Source organism: Patella vulgata, chromosome 4 (assembly GCF_932274485.2).
Source record: "Patella vulgata chromosome 4, xgPatVulg1.2, whole genome shotgun sequence".
NCBI lineage: Eukaryota > Metazoa > Mollusca > Gastropoda > Patellidae > Patella > Patella vulgata.
In genome coordinates this window covers 20,236,183-20,260,479 of record NC_065882.2, presented here as the reverse complement: position 1 = coordinate 20,260,479, position 24,297 = coordinate 20,236,183, and the positions used below count along the sequence as shown (strand labels likewise).

General features: G+C 34.6%; 2 protein-coding genes across 2 annotated transcripts; one reads left to right on the top strand and one right to left on the bottom strand.

Annotated features, from left to right (window-relative positions):
* The first annotated feature begins 533 nt into the window (after positions 1 to 533).
* On the top strand, positions 534 to 11,094 carry LOC126817450 (beta-hexosaminidase subunit beta). The gene is made up of 12 exons (XM_050544434.2): positions 534 to 924; positions 1,811 to 1,920; positions 2,613 to 2,723; positions 3,515 to 3,616; positions 4,386 to 4,494; positions 5,116 to 5,320; positions 6,561 to 6,641; positions 7,170 to 7,242; positions 8,092 to 8,260; positions 9,294 to 9,384; positions 10,735 to 10,839; positions 11,003 to 11,094. The coding sequence occupies exons 1-12, from the start codon at positions 543 to 545 to the stop codon at positions 11,076 to 11,078; spliced, it is 1,614 nt and encodes a 537-aa protein (XP_050400391.1). The 5' UTR covers positions 534 to 542; the 3' UTR covers positions 11,079 to 11,094.
* Positions 11,095 to 12,382: 1,288 nt separating this feature from the next.
* On the bottom strand, positions 12,383 to 23,585 carry LOC126817453 (WD repeat-containing protein 41). The gene is made up of 14 exons (XM_050544437.1): positions 23,397 to 23,585; positions 22,391 to 22,509; positions 21,723 to 21,771; positions 20,963 to 21,067; positions 20,365 to 20,427; positions 19,595 to 19,709; positions 18,822 to 18,884; positions 18,114 to 18,233; positions 17,112 to 17,266; positions 16,264 to 16,394; positions 15,229 to 15,357; positions 14,941 to 15,028; positions 13,817 to 13,885; positions 12,383 to 12,926 (listed from the first exon to the last, which is right to left on the bottom strand). The coding sequence occupies exons 1-14, from the start codon at positions 23,457 to 23,459 to the stop codon at positions 12,852 to 12,854; spliced, it is 1,344 nt and encodes a 447-aa protein (XP_050400394.1). The 5' UTR covers positions 23,460 to 23,585; the 3' UTR covers positions 12,383 to 12,851.
* Between the last annotated feature and the right edge of the window lie 712 nt (positions 23,586 to 24,297).

Sequence of the window (24,297 nt, the reverse complement as noted above, 5' to 3'; positions counted from 1 at the left end):
TACGGGGAAATTTTTGACTGGGGGGTGGGGGGCGGTGGTGGTTGGTGCCCCAAAAATGTAGTTAGGTTCTTATAATTAGTATGTTACATAATAATCATAATATCTCTTTTGCGATGAATAAGTTCTTAATTTTTTTAATCATCAATAAAAGAGAACTAAATTTTATTTACTTGTAATATACTCAACTAAAAACAGTTGTTTATGTAACTGTAATTCGTGGCTTACTGTACTCCAAACAATAGAGGGTTGAGTCTTAAGATTTCTATTTAATTGCTTAACTATAGACAATATGAATATAAATTCCCTGTTAAATTGGACGCATTCAAGAACACAATATTTTTTTATACAACTTTTACAAAGTACAATTGTGTGCCCAAATTTTCCCAGCATTTGGGTGCCAAAATTGGGGGGGGGGGCGGCCGTCCCCCCATCCCCAGACCCAGCCCCCCCCCCCCAGCTCGTACGCCTATGCTTAATATATATTAATGTACTTTGATCATATGACATGACATAATATTATATTGATAATTGAAGAAACCACAATGGAGGCTAGACATCATCTGTATTTATTTGTTGTTGCATTTGTTTTTTATGGACAGTCAGGGTTAGCTGTATCTGCTGATCAGTCTTCGGTCGTTTACCCATGGCCAATGCCAACTTTTTATTATGCTAAAGAATTTTTTTACATCATAGACACTGACCATTTTGATTTTCGAGCCACGAATAACACTTGTAATATACTGAAGGAAGCTTTTCATCGATATGCGGCCATCATATTGGGATCAGCAGCAAAGGAGCAACAATCTGGTGCCACCAATGGTTCTAAGAGTACTACTGTCGGTGATTCAGTAACAGAAGTAATGGTACAGGTTAATACACCATGTAATGATGGAGATAGACCACGTGCTGATTCAGATGAATCATGTAAGATACTGAGTTACAGTACAATCGTATTCTACACGTCACATTCATACATATACAATATATCAAAGCACTGATATACATTCTTATCACTTTAGTCTATACAGTGATAGTTTTGTTTTAAATTATGTTTACACATGTACTTAGATTCACAACAAATGATACAATTGACTGATATCCACTATTAATGACACAAAATGAAATGAAATGGGTTTGACGTCCTACTGTTCTGCTCCGAACATTGGCTAATGAAGACGGGCATACGCCATACAATGTGCTATGAGTGAAATTTTGCCCGGACAACGGCAGTACGGCCTACTCTTATATATCGAATTTCAACTGTCAAGGGATCTTTTACATGCACGGCAATGTGTATACGAGACCTCGGTTTTTGGTCCCATCCGAACGATTAGACATCTGTCCTTGTCAGTCCCTCCGTCCTGCATCACTGAAAAGGGGGGAACCACGCTATTAATGACACACTGATCGGGAATGTTTAATGTACATGTAGTTGTAATGTTGCTAGAAAAGTGGTCTGTATCCTACCATATATTCGGGATGATCAATAAGATAGACCAAAAAATGGTTTAATAAGTCTGAAGAAGTAGAGAACACATAAAACTAATCAGCTTGTGTCCAGATTAAGCTCTTATTCACTCAATTTAATTAAACAAGATTTCTACACAATATAATCTGATTATTGGCTATTACTAATCACAATTTAAATCTAAAGAGTCTTGGATGGCTCAGAGAATATTACACATTTCTGACATTCATTTCTAGAAGATTATACGCTGTATTGCTAATAGGTGAAGTTAAGGATATTTTCCATCCTTCACTTTTTAACAAATACAGTTTTCAGGAAAATGTTTCTCCTGATTTGTTTCAGATTATATATCTGTCAATGCCGCAGCTTTGGTGATGGCTAATGAAGTATGGGGTGCAATGAGAGGATTGGAAACATTCAGTCAGCTTATTTATCAGGATGATATGGGAAGGGTGAGACAGTTAGATTACTTATCAAGATATGGGAAGGGTGAGACAGATTACTTTATAGGGTGGTATGGGAAGGGTGTGACAGATTACTTATCAAGATGATAAGGGTGAGGCATTTGGTTTATCAAAGCGTGAGACATTAAGTTGGATTACATATCGGGATGGTAAGGGACAGGTGAGACAACTGATTACTTATCAAGATGGTATTAGGGGGGGGGGGGGCAGTAGGTTAAATTACTTCCCTGTATGGTATGGAAATACTGAGAGAATTACTCGGTAATAAGCTTCCTTATCAGGATGATATGTGAATGGCAAGATATAAATTTTAGCTAGATTAATTATCAAGATGATTCAAGATGATAGGCTAAGGGAAGGGTGAGACAATTAGATTACTTATCAAGATGATATTGGAGGGGAGGGGGTAGATTACTTATCAAGATGATATGATAAGGGTGAGAAATTTAGTTAGCTTACTTTTTAAGATGATATGGAAATTGTTAGACAATTAGTTAAGATTACTTATCAAAGTGAATGGTGTGGGTGAGACGATTCGTTAGATTACTTTTCTAGATGATATGGGAATGGTGAGACAGTTTGATTAAGATTTAATTAGATTACTTATCAAGATGACATAGGAAGGGGGGGGGGACATTTCGTCCATTTAATTATATATATTTTATAATTTATTCTTACAGTTATTAGTGAATGAATCTGAGGTTACAGATAAACCTAGGTTTGGTTATAGAGGTATTTTAATAGATACATCAAACCATTTTATATCAGTTCCTCTTCTTCTACAAAACTTGGTAAGTTATATAATAACTATATATAATGTTAGTAATATTTCATCATGGTAGGAAGAAAGAAGAGCAGTTGTTTTTGGTTTACTATTTACAGATATCTTAAGATAATTTAATTACTACTTTTTAGAGAAAATGGACAGAATGAGGATTACGATGTTCTCTGTAAATAACAATATGATATTAGACAATATCAGAAAAATATTCTGGTTCTCAGATTCTCCTGCGTCTTTTAAAAAGAGCTACATGACCTGTTTTAAAACAATCTTTTAATTACGGCACGGCACGGCAAGTACATGCTTTCCCTGGAAATGTACAATAGGCTCAAATATGTACACAACCCAGTTTATGAGATGTCATTTAGCCCATTAGTGGTACTTTGACAAAATAAAAACACAGCCCCCCCCCCATCAGTCTTTTAGGAAGGATTGTCTTGGATCCTGAATACCCTTTTTGTATGGCCTTACCTTTTATATCCATGACTGTGATATTTTAATGTTTTGTAATGTGGTATTTGTTTTGGTATGGGGCATACTTTGGCTTTAATTTTAAAAAGTGAACCCATTTTTAAACGGTTTAAATGGTATTTTATAACTGAACTGAACATATTCGTGACAAAGTAGCTACGATGGAATACATTACTCAATTACTAAGCAGCATTTCATCTAAGATTCTATAGTCTTTATCGTGTAAATAATTAAAATGTTGCTCTGTAATAAACCGTAATTGTATTTATTAGAATTTTGTCCGGTATATAATTATTTGTTTTAATGATTTTATTAAAATTGCTTTTTCAGGATGCAATGGAGCTAAATAAGTTCAATGTTTTCCACTGGCATATTGTGGATGATATTTCTTTTCCTTATCAAAGTGAACAATTCCCAAACTTATCAGACAAGGTAATTGCTTTTATGTATTTTGATTTATATTAAATCTTTTAGCTCTCAAACAAGATTTGTACCAAAATTTGAATCAAGAGCAGAACTCTGTGGTAGGACAGGATGTATGTCTTATGAGGGGTTCCGTCCCAAAATAATATTTTAAGTGTCCCTCTCTTTCCACACATATTAAAAAGCAAAAAAAAAAAAAAAAAAAAAATGATACCAACTTCCCTTAAATCAAGCACATGTCTAACTGTTTGTTTATCAACTACCGGTTAGTCAAGCAAGCATATATGTTTTGATACCATAAACACCTTATTTAATTAGTAAAGCCCACATGGCAATCATATATATCTAACATTGTTTTGGTACCATAAACTCCTTAGTGAAGACCACACGGCAGTCGTACATTTTTTGATACCATGAACACATTCATATCTAACTTTGTTTTAGATACCATATACTCCTTGATAAAACCCACATGGCTTTACTATAAACTCCTCAGTAAAGCCTTCATGGCAATCATATATATCTAACTTGGTTTTAGATACCATATACTCCTTAGTAAAGCATATATGTCTAACTCTTAATTAATAAAGTTGTATTTTGATATCATCTACCCCTTAGTCATAATACATTTCTAATTCTTAGTTACAATGCAAAAAAAAAATATTTGTTTTACATTTGTCTGTATATATATATATGATATGTACCTACATGTAGCTCAGTAATAAAACAACATTTGGAGATATTTATTGTAAACTTTACTTACATATTTTTATTGCAGGGAGCCTATAATAAATATACCCATGTTTATTCTAAGACAGATATAATACAAGTTATAGAATATGGCAGATTAAGAGGAATTAGAGTTATTGTTGAATTTGACACACCAGGTATTTACATCACATTAATTAACAGGAATTTTGTATTATCAGCATCTCCAGATTAGAATGTTCTACAAATCAACTTCTGGCTCCAAATTTTGTTTTTTCTCTTTAAATGTATATTTCACTATCATTTATACATTAGTTTTACTATGCATTCTAAATTTCCTTGTAGAATTGTTGCCTTCATAAGTGCTGGCCAAGTTGAATTGCTTCGAGGTTCCTAGACACAGGGGTTGGGTGGGGAATGCTCCCTTCCTATAATAAACATTTCTAGCATTAAAATCGACCCCAAAACAATATTTTCAGAAGTATTCTTCTCCTGAACCTCTTGGCCATTCAAATTTACCAGTTGCAATTGAAAATAGAAAATACTGTTTGGTCGAGCAAGCCATATGTTGAGATTTCAAATCTACAAGACTTGGGTATGATGGTGGTAGTTGCCAAAATTTCTTCGAAACATTTTTCTTAAACGATTTGCTGCCATGAAAGTTTCATAATGGACAAACTTCCTCCTATTGTCTTTCAGGCAAATATTTATCTATTAATGGTTACTCTAGTCAAGCATTTCAAATTTAACTATCTCGTCTTGATATTTATTTACTTTAAATTATAATTTTGTCATTTCAGGACATACATTATCATGGGGTAAAGGTCAACCAGATTTATTGACCAAATGTTATACAGGAGACAAACCAAATGGTCAGTTTGGTCCAATTAATCCAATTCGTCAATCTACATACAAATTTCTAGATTCATTGTTCGCAGAAGTAGGCCGTTTATTTCCTGATGATTATATTCATATAGGTGGAAATGACGTTAATTTTAGATGTTGGTAAGTTGTGATAGCTTTAATAGACGAAATGAAATGAAATGGGGTTTAACGTCCTACTGTTTTGCTCTGAACTGGGTTAATGAAGACGGGCATACGCCATACAGTGTGCTATGAGGGAAATTTTGCCCAGACAGCTGCACTACGGCCTACTCTTATATCGAATTCCAACTGTCAAGGGATCTTTTACGTGCACGCCAATGTGTACACGGGACCTCAGTTATTTGTCTGATCCGAATGACTAGATAGCTGTTCTTGTCAGGCCCTCAGTCCTGCATCACTGACAAGGGGGAACCACGCCGGAAAATCTGGGTGAACTTTCTCTGCCTATGCAGGGATCGAACACCCGACCTTCAGGCTAGCGAGCCCCCGCTTAAATAGACAGTGTAGAACTAACTGCTCCACAAACACACACAACACAGACAATTTTAAATGGCAGCCATAAAATTGAAATCAGTTGACAGAGTACGTATTGTCAAGATGAATACAGAACTGTCAGCTATAAGAATCAGTCGCAGGAGACTTTTTGTCACAGATGAACCCAGTGACAAGTGGTATTAGGTGTTCCAGAAAGAGTAAGCATATCCTGCCATGCTGGTGCGTGACACCGATCCTGACTTGCGTATAACTGGCCAATAACCAATGTTGACTCGCAACTAAAATAAGGATCAAATTCTGGCTTGGTCTAAGAAGTGCCATCAAAATTTTTAGTTGTCAGGGGCTGAAAAGGAAACTGTTCTTATGCATTTAGATGTTGGAAATGAAATGAAATGAAATGGGGTTTAACGTCCCACTGTTCTGCTGCGAACTGGGCTAATGAAGACGGGCATACCCCATACAGTGTGCTATGAGGGAAATTTTGCCCGGACAGCGGCACTACGGCCTACTCTTATATCGAATTCCAACTGTCAAGGGATCTTTTACGAGCACACCAATGTGTACACGGGACCTCGGTTTTCGTCCCACCCAAACGACTAGACAGCTGTCCTTGTCAGACCTTCGCCATCCTGCATCACTGACAAGGGGAAATGTATTTTAAATTTGAAAATGATGCCTATGATAAAGTGAGGTGAGAATATTTTTAGACTGTGACACCAAAGACAATCTCCAAAATATTGCAACTTACGCTACATTAGTATATATTCTTAAGTAGCAGTCTGGTTCTCTGTCAATTACTAGTTGATTCTGTCCAAAATTTAGAAGATATTACTATAAACATGCATCCTATATTTGTAATTTACAGGGAGTCAAATCCAGAAATAAAAGAATTCATGAAACAGATGAACTATACTGCTGTTCAGTTGGAACAATATTATTTTCAAAAGTAAGTATGGCTTTCATTTATGAAGAGTTTAATGACTTTATTATATTTTATGAAAAATGTACAGAGTTGGTTTATTGTCTGGAAGAGAGCAGATCAGGATTTAATTTATTCTGAAATTCTAAAATTGTCCCAGATATATTGTTTCAGCAAACATAACTGGATGTCTGAATTAAAGCTGACATCTGCACCGACTGGGCTAATGAAGACGGGCAGTGTGCTATAATGGAATTTTTGCCCCGACAGTGGCGCTACATCCTACTCTTATTTCAAATTTCAACTGAAGGGTTATTTTACGTGCACACAAACGACCAGACACTGTCCTTGTCAGACCCTCCGTCTTGCACCACTGACAAGGGTAAAATGTACAGGAAAATCCTGAGGAAATTTCTTAGTCAATACCGAGAGCGAATCTGAGACCTGATTAGCGAGCAAGTGTAAGTGTCTTTCTCACTGAGCCACCACGGCTCTCGACATCAGTGAGTAAGTATTAAATATTTTAAGACATCTGTATTGCTATATATATTTTAGAGTATTAAATATTGTAAGAGATCTGTACACGAAGAACATAGTATGGCAAGATGCCTATGATAATGGTGTCTTAGTAAGTACAATAATATTCCTAGAAATCTGTATATTACTTGAATTAATATTCATATTCAGTTATAAAAGTTATATATGAAGTCTGTGTCTTTCAGACAATGATTCCGAATTGTTTTCTGTTAATATATTATCATAAGATGGCCATATGGGGACTGCTGTGTGGTTAGGTTTGCAACTTGAATGCCCCTTCAAATTCTGGTGTTGGCAGATATGAACCTTGGCTATATTAAAGCTTGCTCCCCTTTGTGAAATGACAGGAAGAGTATTATGTAAAGTCAGATCCTATCTGTATATAACAGTTCACATGACAGTAGCACAAAACCCAAGCTAAAACACCACATGTTAGTCTAAAAATGACAGAAGAATTGTGGTAACAAACTATGAAACTCCATTTCATTCTATCAGTAGATTTTGTTGCACTATATTTGACTTCTGTTTGAATTTTTTCAATGTCTTATTTGTATTGAGCAATACAGAAATGACAAGATGCATCAATTTATTCCATTTTGTTACGCTTTACCAGATGTTAGACCCATCTCCATATTGATCTAGGGGTTGTGGCGCAGCAAGGCACGTTAGATCACAAGGTCTGTCATTGTGTAAAGTGGCGTGGTTTCGACTCCACATTTGCACGTTTCAAGGAGTAAGTTCGCATATCTAACCTCATAGGTTTTTCCTGGGTCCTCTGGTGTCCCTCCTCTACCAAAAAAACTTATGTGCAAGTGAATTATTGAAATAAAATTGAACCATATGTTAGACCCGAAATAACCTAGTTTTTGTCGAGTTGGCATTAAACCCATTTTTCTCTATCTCTCTTTCCATCTTGATCCAATTTATCATTCTGTTTTAGTCAGCAGGTACTATTTACCAAGTATGGAAAAGTGATTGGCAGTCGACAATAGCCAGGTTAACCGCAGCAGCGTATGAGACGATATTATCATCGTGTTGGTTTTTAGATAATATATCTAAGAGTAATGACTGGATAAAATATTATCAATGTGATCCATATGATTTTAATGGTAAGTTTTTGTTGAAAGGGAACGTTAGTGGTGAATATATATTATAAACTCATCTACAAACAGAGGTGATTACAGATTATAAACCCATCTACAAACAATGGTGATTACAGATTATAAACTCATCTATAATCAGTGGTGAGTACAGATTATAAACTCATCTACAAACAGTGGTTATTACAGATTATAAACTCAGCTTCAAACAATGGTGATTACAGATTATAAACCCATCTACAAACAATGGTGATTACAGATTATAAACTCATCTATAATCAGTGGTGAGTACAGATTATAAACTCATCTACAAACAGTGGTTATTACAGATTATAAACTCAGCTTCAAACAATGGTGATTACAGATTATAAACTCGTCTACAAACAGTGGTGATTACAGATTATAAACTCAGCTTCCAACAATGGTGATTAGAGACTATAAATTCATTTATAATCAGTGGTGATTACAGATTATAAACTCATCTATAATCAGTGGTGATTACAGATTATAAACTCATCTATAATCAGTGGTGATTACAGATAATAAACTCATCTACAAACAGTGGTGATTATAGACCCATCTATAATCAGTGAAGATTACAGATTATAAATTCATCTACAAACAGTGGTGATTACAGATTATAAACTCAGCTTCAAACAATGGTGATTACAGATTATAAACTCATCTATAATCAGTGGTGATTACAGATAATAAACTTATCTACAAACAGTGGTGATTACAGACCCATCTATAATCAGTGATTATTACAGATTATAAAATCATCTACAAACAGTGGTGATTACTTACAAGGGCTAGATATTTGTGGGTAGCAATGAATCACTGTTCAGGTATCGGATACATATTTTTGATAAAAACAAGATTGGGACATGCAATTAGTACAATGTAATCAGGAATATTTTTCTTTATAAACATAGCTTTCATTAGGTTTAGTCGATTTGAATGTTTGGACTACGCATTATTCTGGATTATTGGGCCTTTAATATTGTTGGGTTTTTTTATGAATATTTTATTTCTTTAATAGGAAGTATGGAAAACAAGAAACATGTGAAAGGAGGTGAAGCCAGCTTATGGAGTACTTACATTGATGATACAAATCTTATGACCACAATATGGTATGTTACCTATACTTGTATTAATATGGGGATATTGTTTCAGTTAAGGGTATTATACTATACTCTTCAAAAAAAGTAGGGGATATTCAGAAACAATAAAAAACTGCGGAAATGCACTGCTGTTTTTATTAGAGGTAACCAGTGTATGTTAATAACAGACCAATTGCCTACACATGAGCATAAACAGTTCATATGGGCGGCTTATCTGACGGACCCATTTCACTCCCAAAGAGATACACTGTCAAAAGTGAAAATGGACGTTTTTAATTTTTGTCTTAATAATGAGTAATTGCTCCACCAATCCTCAGACATTCAGCAATTTGTCGTGGCATGCTCCTAATCAACCGTCCAATCACGATTTGGGGCAATATGACCCACTCCTCTTGCAGTGCCATGACCAATTCTTGCAGTGTTGTCGGTTGATGTCGACGAACACGTCTCCCGATCAAATTAAAACGTAACACACTAAATTAAAGATACGCTAAACAGTAAATCTTATGCAAGAACCGATAGGAAAGCAAACATTGGATAGGATAACCCAGCAAGCGGCAGATTTCATCAACCCTTCCTTGAAGTGTCAAATTTGACAATGAACCCCTCCCACGTGTATGGCACTATTGCGTGTCGCACATGCAGCTCAGTGGTTCTGTTGGGGCGACAAGTTCTTCATCTGTGAACATACTCTCAAAGCATGTCAAGTGTCCATGACTATTTATCATATCACAACCTGCATAGGCATTTGCATTTGAATATCCCCTACTTTTTTTGAAGAGTATATATTAAAATCAGATGTTAAGTTTTGATTTATTTTTTTATATACTGTGTTATACTATATTAGGGGTGGTGGATGGCCGAATGGTTAGCATGTGTGCGTTGTATCATAAGGTCTGTCATTGAATCAACTGGCATGGTTTTGATTTCCCGGTTGTACCTGACAAGGAGTGGGGTCACTTGTCCAACCTCGTGGGTTTTCTCCGGGTCCTCCAGTTCCCTCCCACTGCTAAAGACGCCTACGCGCAAGCGAATTGTTTAAATAAAATTGAACCATGTGTTAGTCCTGTAATGCCCTAGTTTGTGTCGAGTGGATGTTAAACCCCATTTCTCTCTATATATACTATATTAAAATTAGATGTTAATAATATTTCGATTCATTTTATAGGGTTTGTCATCATTGATATTGTGCAAAAATCAGAGAACAAATAAGGGAAACCATATTGTAATGTAATCTAATATAGAATAGGTTGAACATATTGGCTACAAATCCTACAATAGCTCTAAATATCCACTAACATTGTGTAAAATGAATAATTTATGCAATTTCAATACCACTGATGTATTCTATAATTTCAGGCCTCGTGCATCAGCAGTAGGAGAGAGATTATGGAGTGATATATCAGTCAATAATGTAACAGCAGCTTTTCCAAGACTGATAGAGAATCACTGTAGAATGGTCAGGTAAAATATTTAAATTGTTTTTAAATCATTAACACGGTGGCATCGGAATGTCTAAAAAAGGATGATTAATTCTTTAGTGGTTGTACAGTTAAGCATGGACTTATGGGTCAGAAAGTGCAGAGTATGAATACTTATCACAATGTATTTTATATTTTTTTTCTAGGCGTGGAATACCAGCAGAACCATTAGGACCTGGATATTGTATAAAAGAATACAAAGCCCCTGTATCAATGAATTAAAAACTTTATTGTTAAACACTTTTGTCTTGAGTTCTTTTTCTCTAAGTGTTTTAATTCAAGCATTACCAGAAACATCAGCAAGAATATTTTGCAAAAGGTCTGGAAATCTAAGTAAAAATTTGACAGGAAGACTGCATCACGTTTCCCATTTGAGAGAAGAGAGTTTGTTTCCATATTCCACAATTTCAGACATTTATCATTCTGAAAACTTACCAAGTACGTGTAAATAGTGGATTGAAGGAAGGTCAATAGGGTCTTTAACCCTTATAGTGTTTTGTAATAACTACTGGGCACTGGTGTCTGAAATTTAGTGACTTTGTCACCTATACATTTTTACATGTAGCGAAGTGATCAGTATTCATCTGCTTCCCACATGCAGAGTTATGTTACATGCCAATCAGGCCCAACACTTGAAGAGAACATGGTGTCCAACCGGACCCCTAACTGATAACTCACAGTTGGGATATTGCTAATACATTTGCTGTTTGATACCATATTGATATGCTAGAGTATTCTCTCTTTTAGCATTTGCATGTTACAAATACCAAAAATTAAATGATGAATTCCAAATATTCAATGGTTTTTGTATCAAGTCTGAATTGCCATTTAACACATAGTAGCAATTTTGTGACAATTATTAAATCTTTTCCATATGGCACTAAAATGTTTTTGGATAATAATTTAGTTGTATTTCAGATGTCAATTATGAATGCAAATAAAAACCAAACCGCTGCCTTTTAATTCAAATATATCTGTACATAAAAACTTTGAATTATAACTCGGGTCCATATGGACCCCTGATACCCGCTATGTGATTCTCACAAGGTGCACCCACAAGGGTTAAAAACGCTTAAAATTATTAAATTAATTAGCATACATTTATTTCTATGTGGACATATTGAAAGAAAAAATATTTGATTTTTTAAATTATATTTATTTTTCTCATTAACATAAATGTAATAACAAAAGACATCAACATTGCTACATAGAACATCAACATAATAACATAAAAAATACTTTTGAGTCGAAGCCATTTTGAAACATTGACACTACTTTAATTAAGTACATCTTCCTTTGATTAGATAAATTAGAGGTAAAGTTATACATGTGTAAAAATTATCTATTCAAATTATAATATTTAAATAAAATGGATAATAAAATTTGATAAGTTTACATTTTGATGGTCTTGTGTTTTAAAAATCATAAATGGAACAGTAATCAAAATATTGAATGTATGAAATCAGGGTTTCCATGTCACAACATTTTGTTTATTTCAGATAAGCAAGATATTTTTATTCCCAATATTATTTTTTTTTTTAGCTTACTCAAATTTTATATTTATTCATAATTGTTTTTTAAACATAAAAACTATCGGAGTTTATTGTTTGTTATGGTTAAATTCTTTGAAATTCTGATTTTATGACTGGCATGCAAATTAAGTTCTCCTGCCAATCGAGTCTAGCAAAATACTGGAACCAGAGCCCTGAATGAATTCAACTACAGCTAAGCAAATATAACTGTGGTGTGTGTGTGTGTGTGTGTATGTGTGTGTGTGCGGGTGTGTGTGTGTGTGTGTGTGTGTGTGCGGGTGGGTGTGGGTGTGGGTGTGTGTGTGTGACTCAAGTATGAGCGGTAGCTTTATTTAACGTCCGCTTTCACAGAATTGATTTTGCCAACAATGTGGAATGTAGTGTAGTTTACATCATAAAAATAACTTGTAAAATTATTAATTATTAACTTGTAAAAAATATTAGATATATCTAAAACTGAGCATCACACAATGCCATCATGATTAGATAATATTCCTGCTATCATACGATTTCTCTTTACTTTCTGCAGTTCTGAGTTCTGAAATAAAATGGTGATAAAACACCTATAATCACTGGTACATATTGCTTAGAATTCCACCTTGATAAGAAATTTGTGGCAATTATTTTTTTCATATTTAAAGAAGCTGATGGTTATTTGGAAACCCCTGTAAACTACCATATTGTGAAAGTTGAATATTTAAAAGGAATGATTAATTCATTCAGTATTCACAAAAATATGATGAACTGAAAATCTGTCAAAATTCAGCATCCTCTGCAGAAGATATAAACAAGCCAGAGCCATCTATAAGGGTTGGGTAAAATGTTTTGATGAGTCTCTTTTTAATCTGAATTCAAGCCAGGAAATTATCTAATGTTGATATTATGGTTTTGTTTTCTGAATTAAATGCCAAATAATAAATTTGTGTACACTATAGCGAGGATTAAACAGCGAAAACTTAAATGTTGTCTTAAAAATACCAAATAGTGTTTTAAATCAATCAGTTTGATTCTTAATTGGTCAGGAATCCACCCCCTTTGCACAAGGGAGCTGGTTCAGTGAGTAAGAAGGTTGGCTCGCTAACCTGGAGGTCCCGTGTTTGATCTCTGTGTTAACCAAAAAAGTTTATCAGGATTTCCCAGGGTGGTTCCCCATTGTCAGTAATATAGGACAGAGAGCCTGGCAAGGGACAACGCATGTATATTCGTTTGGATGGGATGAAAAACTGAGGCCCTGTAAACACATTGGCATGCACATTAAAGAACCCTTGGCAGTTAGAATTTGGTATAAGAGTAGGCTGTAGCGCTGCTGTCCGGCAAAATTTCTGTCATAGCACACTGTCGGAGCAGAACAGTAGGCTATTAAACTCCATTTAATTTCAACCTACCCCTTGCACAAGCATATGTGTAGTAAATAGATAAGTATATTACCTTCCATACTATAACTAAACCATCTGCTCCACATGATACAATACCTTCTTTATCATAATCTACAAAAGTCTGAAAAATATAACACAGCATGTATTGTAATCTTAACAATAGACCCTCAGTTGTCTTATTTATAACAGACAAGATACCACCCATAATCTTATAATGACATGGAAATGATAATCTGACTGAAATTTATCTGTTTGATATGTTATGTGAACTGAGTGTCATCAGTGGTAATCCAAAAATGAAAATAAAATTAGTTACGAAAAGAACATTCAGTTTTATAAAGCTTGTTCCATCATTAATAACCCTATCACTGGAAGTAGTAGAAGGGTGGAAAAATCTCCGCAACAGTTTGGTCATATTACCAACTTATTCATATTATTAAGGAATAGTGGTCTGAAGCCGTCATGAGTTCTTTGTGTTGAGTTACTTCCCTTGATTAATAAACAGATGGATTTCTGGGATGGAGTCAACTGTAAAATGGCAGTTTTTAGTTAGCCATTCTGCTTGTCATAAACAATCCCAATACCACAGTACAATTAAGTCTGGATCTCAGTGACATGGCTGGGGAAGAGAATTGGGTGGATATCAGAATGCCAAAAGAAATCCCACAAGATGAGGCAGATAGCCCTACTTCTGGTCATTTGCAGGCCTGGGAGTGACTTGCATAATTAGCAGGCCTTATAATGAACTGGGATCCTGTTAGACCATACAGAAAACCACCCCACCCCATGCTCAAAAGGTGTGGGTCCTTTAAAAATATCAATAATCCTTTTCAAAAACATGATACAAAAAACTAATATTTTGATCTTGTTGTGATTTGAATATCTGGAATTTATCACCAGCTACACCCAAAAAACGACCACTTGTATTTCTTCGAAAAAGTATCACACAGTGTCTGGTACTTGTATTGGATTAGGATAAACATTCCTGAACTTATCAGCTTTATTCACTAAAATACATGTGGAACAGTTCCATAAAGGCTAGCTAAGACATTTTAGATTTTGTCTGCAATATCACCATCTGTGAAAGCGAACAAAAACCCATAGCAGCTGCTACTACTACATTTAGATTAATATGGGTTCTTTCTAAATTTGAATTAACTTTTATCACCAAATTACCTGAACAGCACCAGAATGTGCGATGAATTCTCCCAGTAATTCTGGTTCTAAACAATTCTCTCCATTTAATCTTTTTAATTCTTCACTACTATAAATACACAAAATTTAATGAGTTTGTCAAAATTATATAAACGTTTATTTCAATAATGAAAATATTTAAAGTCCCTCGTGATATTGTGGAGATATAACTAGTTTTATCGTTGAATTGCTAGCACTATTGTGAAATAAATAACGTTATCAACCAACTGACAGCCAATTTCATAGGTTTTTTGTTATAATTTAAAATACCTTAATCTGGTGAATTTCTCCATTGGTATATTGGAATTATTCAGTTTTTCATTAATTTCTGGATCGCTTGAAGGTGGTTTACCCCATAGCCTGATAGAACCATCCTCTGAACTTGTTAACATATATGACCTGGAAGATACAACATCTCAAGAATATCGAGGATAATCGATATTAGGGTACAAACTCTTTACCTGGCGTTGCACGGGTAGAGCCCTGTGAGGCTAATTACAGGCGTTATGTGAATAATTCTGATAATAAAAAAAATTAATTTCATTTTTATCACTAACAAGAATAGTTCCATAAGCATTCTGAAATGGTAAGTAAATTAAGTTAAAGATAAATTATGCAAGATCTGGAGAAACAGCTGGCCAAGTTATTTATATCAGTTCATATTCTTGATTGTCAAGTACCATTGCCATCATCTTCAATAGAAGACTTGATCTCGCTTTAACTACCTACATCTGATCAAGGCCTTCACGTAATACCCTGCACATTTCAGCACTTATTTCGATTGGGTACAAGCCCAACTTGTGAGCCTATCAGATTCCTCGATCGTCGAGAATACTAAGTCTCACGCTTTCAAGCTAAAATGTCTACCTGTGAAAAGTTCAAGGTTCATTCAATGTCAAGGTTTCCATGGAGGTCGCGATGTCACAACCTCTGATTGGACGCTACTGCTCACGTGTCTGTAGATAACATAGCTATAAGTTTGGGAATTGTGAAGTAAACAAACAACGGCCAGATGTTGTGAAACTCGCAGTCGTTGCTTCCGGAACATGCAATGACATGATAATAAATGAAGTCTTATGTCAGTTCTCTTATTGGCAGTATTCGGCCATATAAGCGTTTAACCCAGATATGGTGACACTGCCTAATCCACTAAATATTTCAGCCATTTGATGTCTAGAGAGCATGTCATTTGAATAGATGCAATAAATAAGTTTAGCTCTCACATAATGTCTCTTTAATAGTTGTTCAAGACAAGACAAGACAATACTTCAATTAAGAGAAGAAAATAATTAAAAATATGAATACCCATCTCTTGTCATTCCAATATTAAGTATTTTAGAAAAATGAGCTGATATTTTTCTACAGATTAAACCATCTTTACTAGCTGAAACATCAAATATACCAAAACCAGAACCAATGGCTGCAAACAGATATTGCTGAAATATAAATAATTGACACAATTCATATTGTATTACTTACAGAAGGAAAAATTTACTAAACCGAATAATATGTCCACGAGAAGATCAAGAGTTTGTCAGCACAACTTTAAAGAAAAATACCCCAAATATTTTAATTGCTATTTACTTCTCTTTTTTTTTTTTTTAGCTTTCTATCGTTCTTTTTGTGAGACCAGTGTAAATGAATAAGCAGCTATCTTGAGAAAAAAACGTTTTATAAAAAAATCTAGCAAGTATTATATTTTAAGAATTATATAAGTGAAATATATTTTGAGGAAATTCACCAATGCATATGTTAAAACAGTTTTGTCAGGCAATGACTATATACACCACCACAAGCATTTTAAAAGGGCAATAACTACTCACAAAATTGATCAAGTTTGTGAAAAAAAACTCTCAATAAATTTGTCTAAAAGATTAGATTTGGTGATGTTCAAGTTTTAATTTCATTAAATAGCTGAACAAACGCTGCAAGTCTGTAGAAATAAGCTCCAAATCTCTCAACTTGAAGTGTCTTAAAGTTTTGTTAACAGGGCACACCTGAATTAAGATAGGGTTCCTACTTTAGACTAGAAAAAGAATTCTAGCAAGTTTGAAAAAAAAAAACATTTCAAAAACTGTCACCTGTGAATGGATGGACATGAATGATGACAATATATATTCCCATATGGAATGTGAGTGTATAAAAATATTTACCTCTTGCAGACAGAACATACATTGTATACTATATGGGTATAATTTATCGGCACCTTGATAATTAGTTATTGTATTAAAATATTTAGCTGGTAATAAATTATGTGTTGTCCATAATACTATCATTCCATCTATAGAACCACTGGCAAAACAGGATTCTGAAATTTAATCATACAATGATTTTATTCTTAATTAATACTATATATAAAGTACATTACATGTGTTCTGTGTATAATTCATCGAATATTAGCCACTTTTCCATCAATAATAGCGAGACAGATAGAAATGGGGTTTAACGTCCATTCGACACAAACTAGGTCATTTTGGGACTAACTTATGTTTCAATTTTATTTCAGTAATTCGCTTGCATATAGGGGTTATTTAGCAGTGGGAGGAAACCGAAAGACCCAGAGAAAACCAAAGAGGCTGGACAGACAACCTTACTCCTTGTCACGTACAACTGGGGAATCGAAACCATTTCCAGTTGACTCAATGACAGACCTTATGATGCAACGCGCCCGCACTAACCATTCGGTCATCCTTTCCCCCCATCAAGAATAGCAAGGGAGAAATAGAACTGTAATTTTAAAGAATAAACTAATTGAAGTGTGTTAGATTTTAATCTTGACACCTGTTTACATGAATAAAATATCCACGATGACTGGAGGGGGGGATATTGTTGGTGCTGGTTTTGATCCTATCTCTTCTCTTCTGCATTGTAGGATGGACGGCTTGTATGGCGTATGCCCGTCTTCATTAGCCCAGTCGGAGCAGGACAGTAGGATGTTAAACCCCATTTCATTTTATTTCTCTTCTGCATGTAAAGGCGGTCTTATGACAGCTTACAATTCAACACAACCCAACAGTTGTGTTACCAGTTGTGTATAAAACGAGGAAGACTTGATGAAATATTCTACCACTTCCTGGAAAACTTAGATGATGCTAAATGAACTGGCTTGAACTTCTTAAATACTTTAATAATTAAGACAGTAAACGCATACTTACTAGAAACTTTAATAAGACTATGTATAACTTCTCTATGTGGTGGTAAACTTTTAATTAAACTCATTTCACTATTAACATCTGTATCTTCATCATCATCGGCGGGTGTCACACTAAATACAACTAAAACATAAAAAAAATTTTTTTTTTTTAAAATGGGGTTTAACGTCCACTCAACACAAACTAGGTCATTTAGGGACTAACATATGGTTCAATTTTATTTCAGTGTCTTAGCTGTTGCCTGTTGGTGGAAACCGGAGGACCCGAAGAAAACCCACAAGGTTGGACAGGCAACCCTACTCTTTGTCACAGACAACCGGGGAATTGAAACCACGCCAGTTGATTCAATGACAGACCTTATGATACAGCGTACACACGCCAACCATTCGGCCATCCCCCCCCCCCTCCAAACTAAAACATAACACCCAATAATACATCAGTGTTTTGTATTAGGTTATTATATCTACTGGTGTCACACTAAAATATAACACCCAATAATACATAGGTGTTTTATGTTTAGTTATATCTACTGATCAGAGGAAAAAAGTGAGTGTCAAGCTTATGGTAATTAAATTTAGACTTAGAGTTAAATGGGCAGGTTTATACAAATTCTTTTAATTATGATTAATCAAACACAGACTACCTCATCTAACATCAGCTGTTTGATATTGTTCAAAATTGAAGGTTTAAAAAAAAAATGAATATAATTACCAAGTTGTTTATCAGCAGCTGTAACTATTCTGTTATGGTTTATACTTATCATTATACATATATCTGAAATATAAACAAATATACACTGTATATATAAATATAACATTCAGGACTACAAAAGCACCAAAGTTTTAGGGGGTTCACATACACCTATTCATAAAACACCTGATAGTAAAAATGAAATCCCATAAAATTCAATCTTAAAGGGGGATTACGAATAGAAACCTGTGCTTTTTAGTTGTATTTCAGATATCTCACTGTACATTATTGGTTTGGGAGAAATATTCACCTTTCTTCCCTCTTTTGGTGTTTGTGAACACACGCACACACAATGCAATATATACATATATGATTCTCAGACCTGTTTGATAAACATTACAAAACCATAAAGAAAGAGAGAGAAATGGGGTTTAACATCCACTCGACACAAACTAGGTCATTTCGGGACTAACATATGGTTAAATTTTATTTCAATAATTTGTTTTTGCGTACGGGTCTTTAGCAGTGGGAGGAAATCGGAGGACCCGGAGAAAACCCACGAGGTTGGACAGGCGACCCTACTCCTTGTCACGTACAACCAGGGATTCAAAACCCTGCCAGCTGACTCAATGACAGGCCTTATGATACAGCGCGCACGTGCTTACCATTTGGCCATCCAACCCCCCTACAAAACAATAAAGCTTTAATCTGGAAATTTATTTACAAATGGAAATGTTTATAAAACATTGTGATTATCTTAATTCTAAAATTTTAAAATTGTCCTTTATTTCTACCTTCTTCTGTGTCTGTTCTTTTTAAAGTCTTTAATAACTGGCCATTTTCATTCCATAAACAAATATGTTCTCCACCAGATACAAATAAAGTGGATTCAGGAATTGATACTAAACTCTGAAAAAAGAAAAAGACAATTGATTCTATAAACACTGTTTCCAATCTGATTAAAACACAGATCCTATTTCGTTTCGTTTTTTATAGTTCAAAATTTTACTTGTCTTTACTACACTAGGATCTGGAAGAGTTGTTATCATTGACGTGTTCTGAATAGTGTGAGGTATTAGCCAATGAAACGGTCTGTTACGGCGAGCTTTACGCATGTTTTGCACTGAACTGTGGGTAATCCACTAGTAACATCAATGCTGATTGGTTAATCAAATGTCTGATGTCATAGGTCAAAAGCCGCTTGCATGACCCCTGACGTGACCTATCACAACAACCAGTCAGATCTTCATGTAGTGTAGGCCATCGAAAGTATAAAAAAACAAAATATAGATCTGTATTTTAATCAGATTGCACGGTTTCTAACTGATGTTGATAATTGGTTTTATCAAAAGAGTAATAAATATTACTCAAATTATTTGTATTTAATTGGAGGAAAAATATGTATCGTTTAAAATCAAAATGAAAAGCTGGTGGAAAAAAAGGACTCCAGAGTGATCACTAATTGCAGTTCTGAGACGACTTAGTTATTTCATAGTTCCTGAGATCTAATGAAAAGAAAATTCTGCCTTATTCTTTATGATTTAAAGAAACTAAATTCCTATACCTTGACAGAACTACAATGTTCTTTAAGTATATGAAGACATTGACCATTATAAATATCCCAGACCTATAATCAAATAATAGCACCATTTACATGTATAATTTAAACAATCTCAGTTATCTATACTCAGATACAAAATCACAAATCACAAAGGAATATATTAAAGAGAGAGAGAAATGGGGTTTAGCATCCACTCCACACAAACTAGGTCATTTCAGGACAAACATATGGTTCAATTTTATTTCAACAATAAGTTTGCGCGTAGGGGTCTTTAGCAGTGAGAGGAAACCGGAGGACCCGGAGAAAACCCACAAGGTTGGACAGGTGACCCTCCTCCTTGTCATGTACAACCGGGGAAACGAAACCTTGTCATTTGACTCAATGACAGACCTTATGATACAGCGCGCACATGCTAACCATACGGCCATCCAAACCCCCACGAATATATTAAACTTTAAAACATAAATTGGCCGGTAACTGCCTGGAAGTTTTTTTAAAGGCATTTGGGATTCTTTACCAAGATGATTGGAATCCAGTATGTAACACATTAAAATAGGTATTTATTGCTCCCATATTGTAATGTTACAACCAAATATCTTACCCTTATAGTTTTATCTGAAGAAGCTGTTAATATTATTTCTCCATGTAATATCATACACGTTATAGGATGATCATGACCAGATAAAACATGTAAACTACACCCATCCTGTAATATAACATCAGATAAAACATGTAACCTACACCCATACTGTAATAAAACATGATATAAACCAAGTAAACTACACCCATCCGTCAGATAAAACTGCACCCATCATGTAATACATCATCAGATAAAACATGTAAAATACTCCCACGCTGTAATAAAACATCAGATAAAACACATAAACTACACCCATCCTGTAATAAAACATCACATAAAACATGTAAATCATATCCATCCTGTAGTAAAAGATAAAGCATGTAAACTACACCCAGCCTGTAATAAAACATTAACCACGTAAACTACACCCATCCTTCAGACAAAACTACACCCTTCCTGAAATAAAACATGTAAACTACACCCATCCTGTAATATTTTAAAACATGAACACAATTCTGGCCTTTTAAACAAAATAATAATCTGGAACCCAGATCATGGAGCAGAATTTAATGTCTCTTCAACATAACATTTTGGTCATAAAAGCCCAACCATGCTGACAAATTATTCTGGTTTACATAGACTTATTGCCACTTTAAATTTGTACTAATACCAGATGACTTACTGCCAAGAACATAATCTTATCTACTGTGTCAAATGTCTAGATGAAAATGGTTAGATTTATGAATCATTTTTTTTGATGGAATATGACAAACATTGTTACCTGTATATCCCATATAACTACTTTACTATCATCACCAGCTGTAGCACATCTATAAATAAAATATAAATATATAAATATACTCATAAAACATTAATATAAAAATATACCCTCATAAACCAGGATGTTCAAACTGTATTACTTACATATAACCTAATACAAAATGACATACAATAAACTTATCAAATGTACGTCTCGGTCGTAGAATGGAGCAGCTTTAAGATATTCTTCTGTTTGAAAAAGGCAAAAGCCATTTCAAAATGAATTCATGTAGAATCCATATAATGATGCAGGCCATAGGGCCTGGTAAGAAAAAGCATCTAGTTGTTAAAATGGGACTAAAAAAAACCCCAGGTCCTGTGTATTACACTGACAACATGTATAGGATTCTCTAATAGTTGGAAATCGAATTAAGAGTCGACCATATCAACGCTGTCTGGGAGCAATTCCCCCATAGCACACCGTATGACATATACCCCATCTTCTGCTGGTATAGAGATGTAGGATGTTATAACCCATTTCATTTCATTTTCTTTGCTTCGTAAACCAGGGTCCTTACATTACAAATGGAAATAAATGTAGGCTTACTTTATTCAACCAAGTTTGACAGGATCAGCATCAAATAAAATTAATCCTGATTCCTGAACTAAGAGTTGAGAATATAAACCTACCTGAAGTCATCTATAGGTAATATTAATCTCACTATATCTTTATGATGTTGTAATATAAGTATTTCTGTATATGGATTATATGGCTGACCATCAGCTGGATCTTCTACATCAGGTATTAACTACAAAATACAATACTAAAATACAATACTTTCTTGCTGGGCATACATAAACACAAATGGTGTATTTGGGAAGATTTGGGTGAATTTAAATAAATTGTGCTACCCACTAACTGATGCTTAGGCTACTGGTCAAAACCTATGTGCCAATGAACACCGCGAGGTAAGCACATTTTACCCCTATTTCTATTTCATTATTTACTACTAAATTCTACAGACATGGGCCTACTACAGATAGCTACGAGATCATAACTAAAAACGTTGAGATATACTGATGTGCTTGTTTTTAGCTACGATTGGGTGTCTTTAGTTTCACCTGGCAAACTTAATTTCTTTATTAATGCATACGCAGTCCAATCTACTGAAACAACAGTAATTTATCAGAAAATATTGACAATAAAGTAAATCAAGCGCTGTTTTATCAAAATTGATACAGACATTCATAATTAACGGCGTATTACCGGTACTCCTGCGCAACTCTGATCAGGTTAGTACTTTGATTGGCTATTGCACACGAGGCCCCGCCTTTATGTGTTAAAGACGTAAATTTAAAATGTCGGAGAAAGCAATCTATTATCGCTTCGATTTAAAAAGAGGCTTTTCTGCTTAATTGTAGTCGGATGTGGCAGAAATGTTATAAATAACAATAATATAATCAATCGTTGTTTTGATGAAAAATATTGTCAATTTTGCTTACTGATGCCAGATGCGATATGCGTTGGGCTTTGCTACGTGGAACTATATAGGACCATCTCTTATCTCGAAACACGGAGAGTTGAGAGATGAGGTTTGTTATCTACAGTCGTATACTATGTAAATATGTATAGACTACAACAGACAGTCACAGTACCGGTACATTTAAATATAGCCTAATACGATTTACAAATCACCTGTTTATCAGATTTCTGTTTATCTTTTGAACTTGATGTCCAGAATCTTTGTAAAACGGACATATTTTATGAAGAGTCCAATGAATAGAAAGGCTCACGGGTTTTCACATTCTTGTTTAATTCCAGATAAAAACAGAAACGACTCTCGTGTGCTATGTTTACAATCTAGGGAATTCCCTTTACCGCAAAGGAAATCCTCCTACGTCACTCGACTATATTTAGATGGGTAGTCTTCGGGCGAATTTTTTAAAGTCTGCTACAATTAAATTGGATTGGTCATATTCGGGCTCTACAGTGAAATAGTTGTCCGCGAATATTATTGATATTTACAGATTAAAATCTTACTAGTTGAATCTTATTGGTGATCATTCAAATTCATCCATAGAAGCATAAAACGGAACAAGGACCTAGATTTACTACTAGAAGACGATAAATGAGATAGTGTGTATAATCTTTAGACTACCCAAGATCACATCCTCCAAATTCCCTGCTTCTAGTTTCTACGAAGTTTACTGAACTGGCGATGTTAAAAAAAATTCATACTTTATTATTAAAAATCAACAGTTTCCATTTTTCATATAATATTCTTATCTTTATCCCAAGAAAACAAACATGAGTAAAGTGATCCCACAGCTAATTAATTCCTTTGGTGAATAGTTATTACATAGTGGCCTGTAGAAGCCATATTCCTGAAGCAATGTTCCGAGAAATCCCCCAGTCTAACCAAAAGAAACACTGCGAGGAGTATTGTAGATAGACAAACCGCAAAACTCATCTGAAGTGGGTATGGTGGGGGCTGCATTGACTGATCTTGTGCTAAGTACGCATAGATTGTACTTTATTTTTTTGTATCTATGTTCTGTTTTACAGTTTTACCGATTTTAGATTGCTACTTGTATCG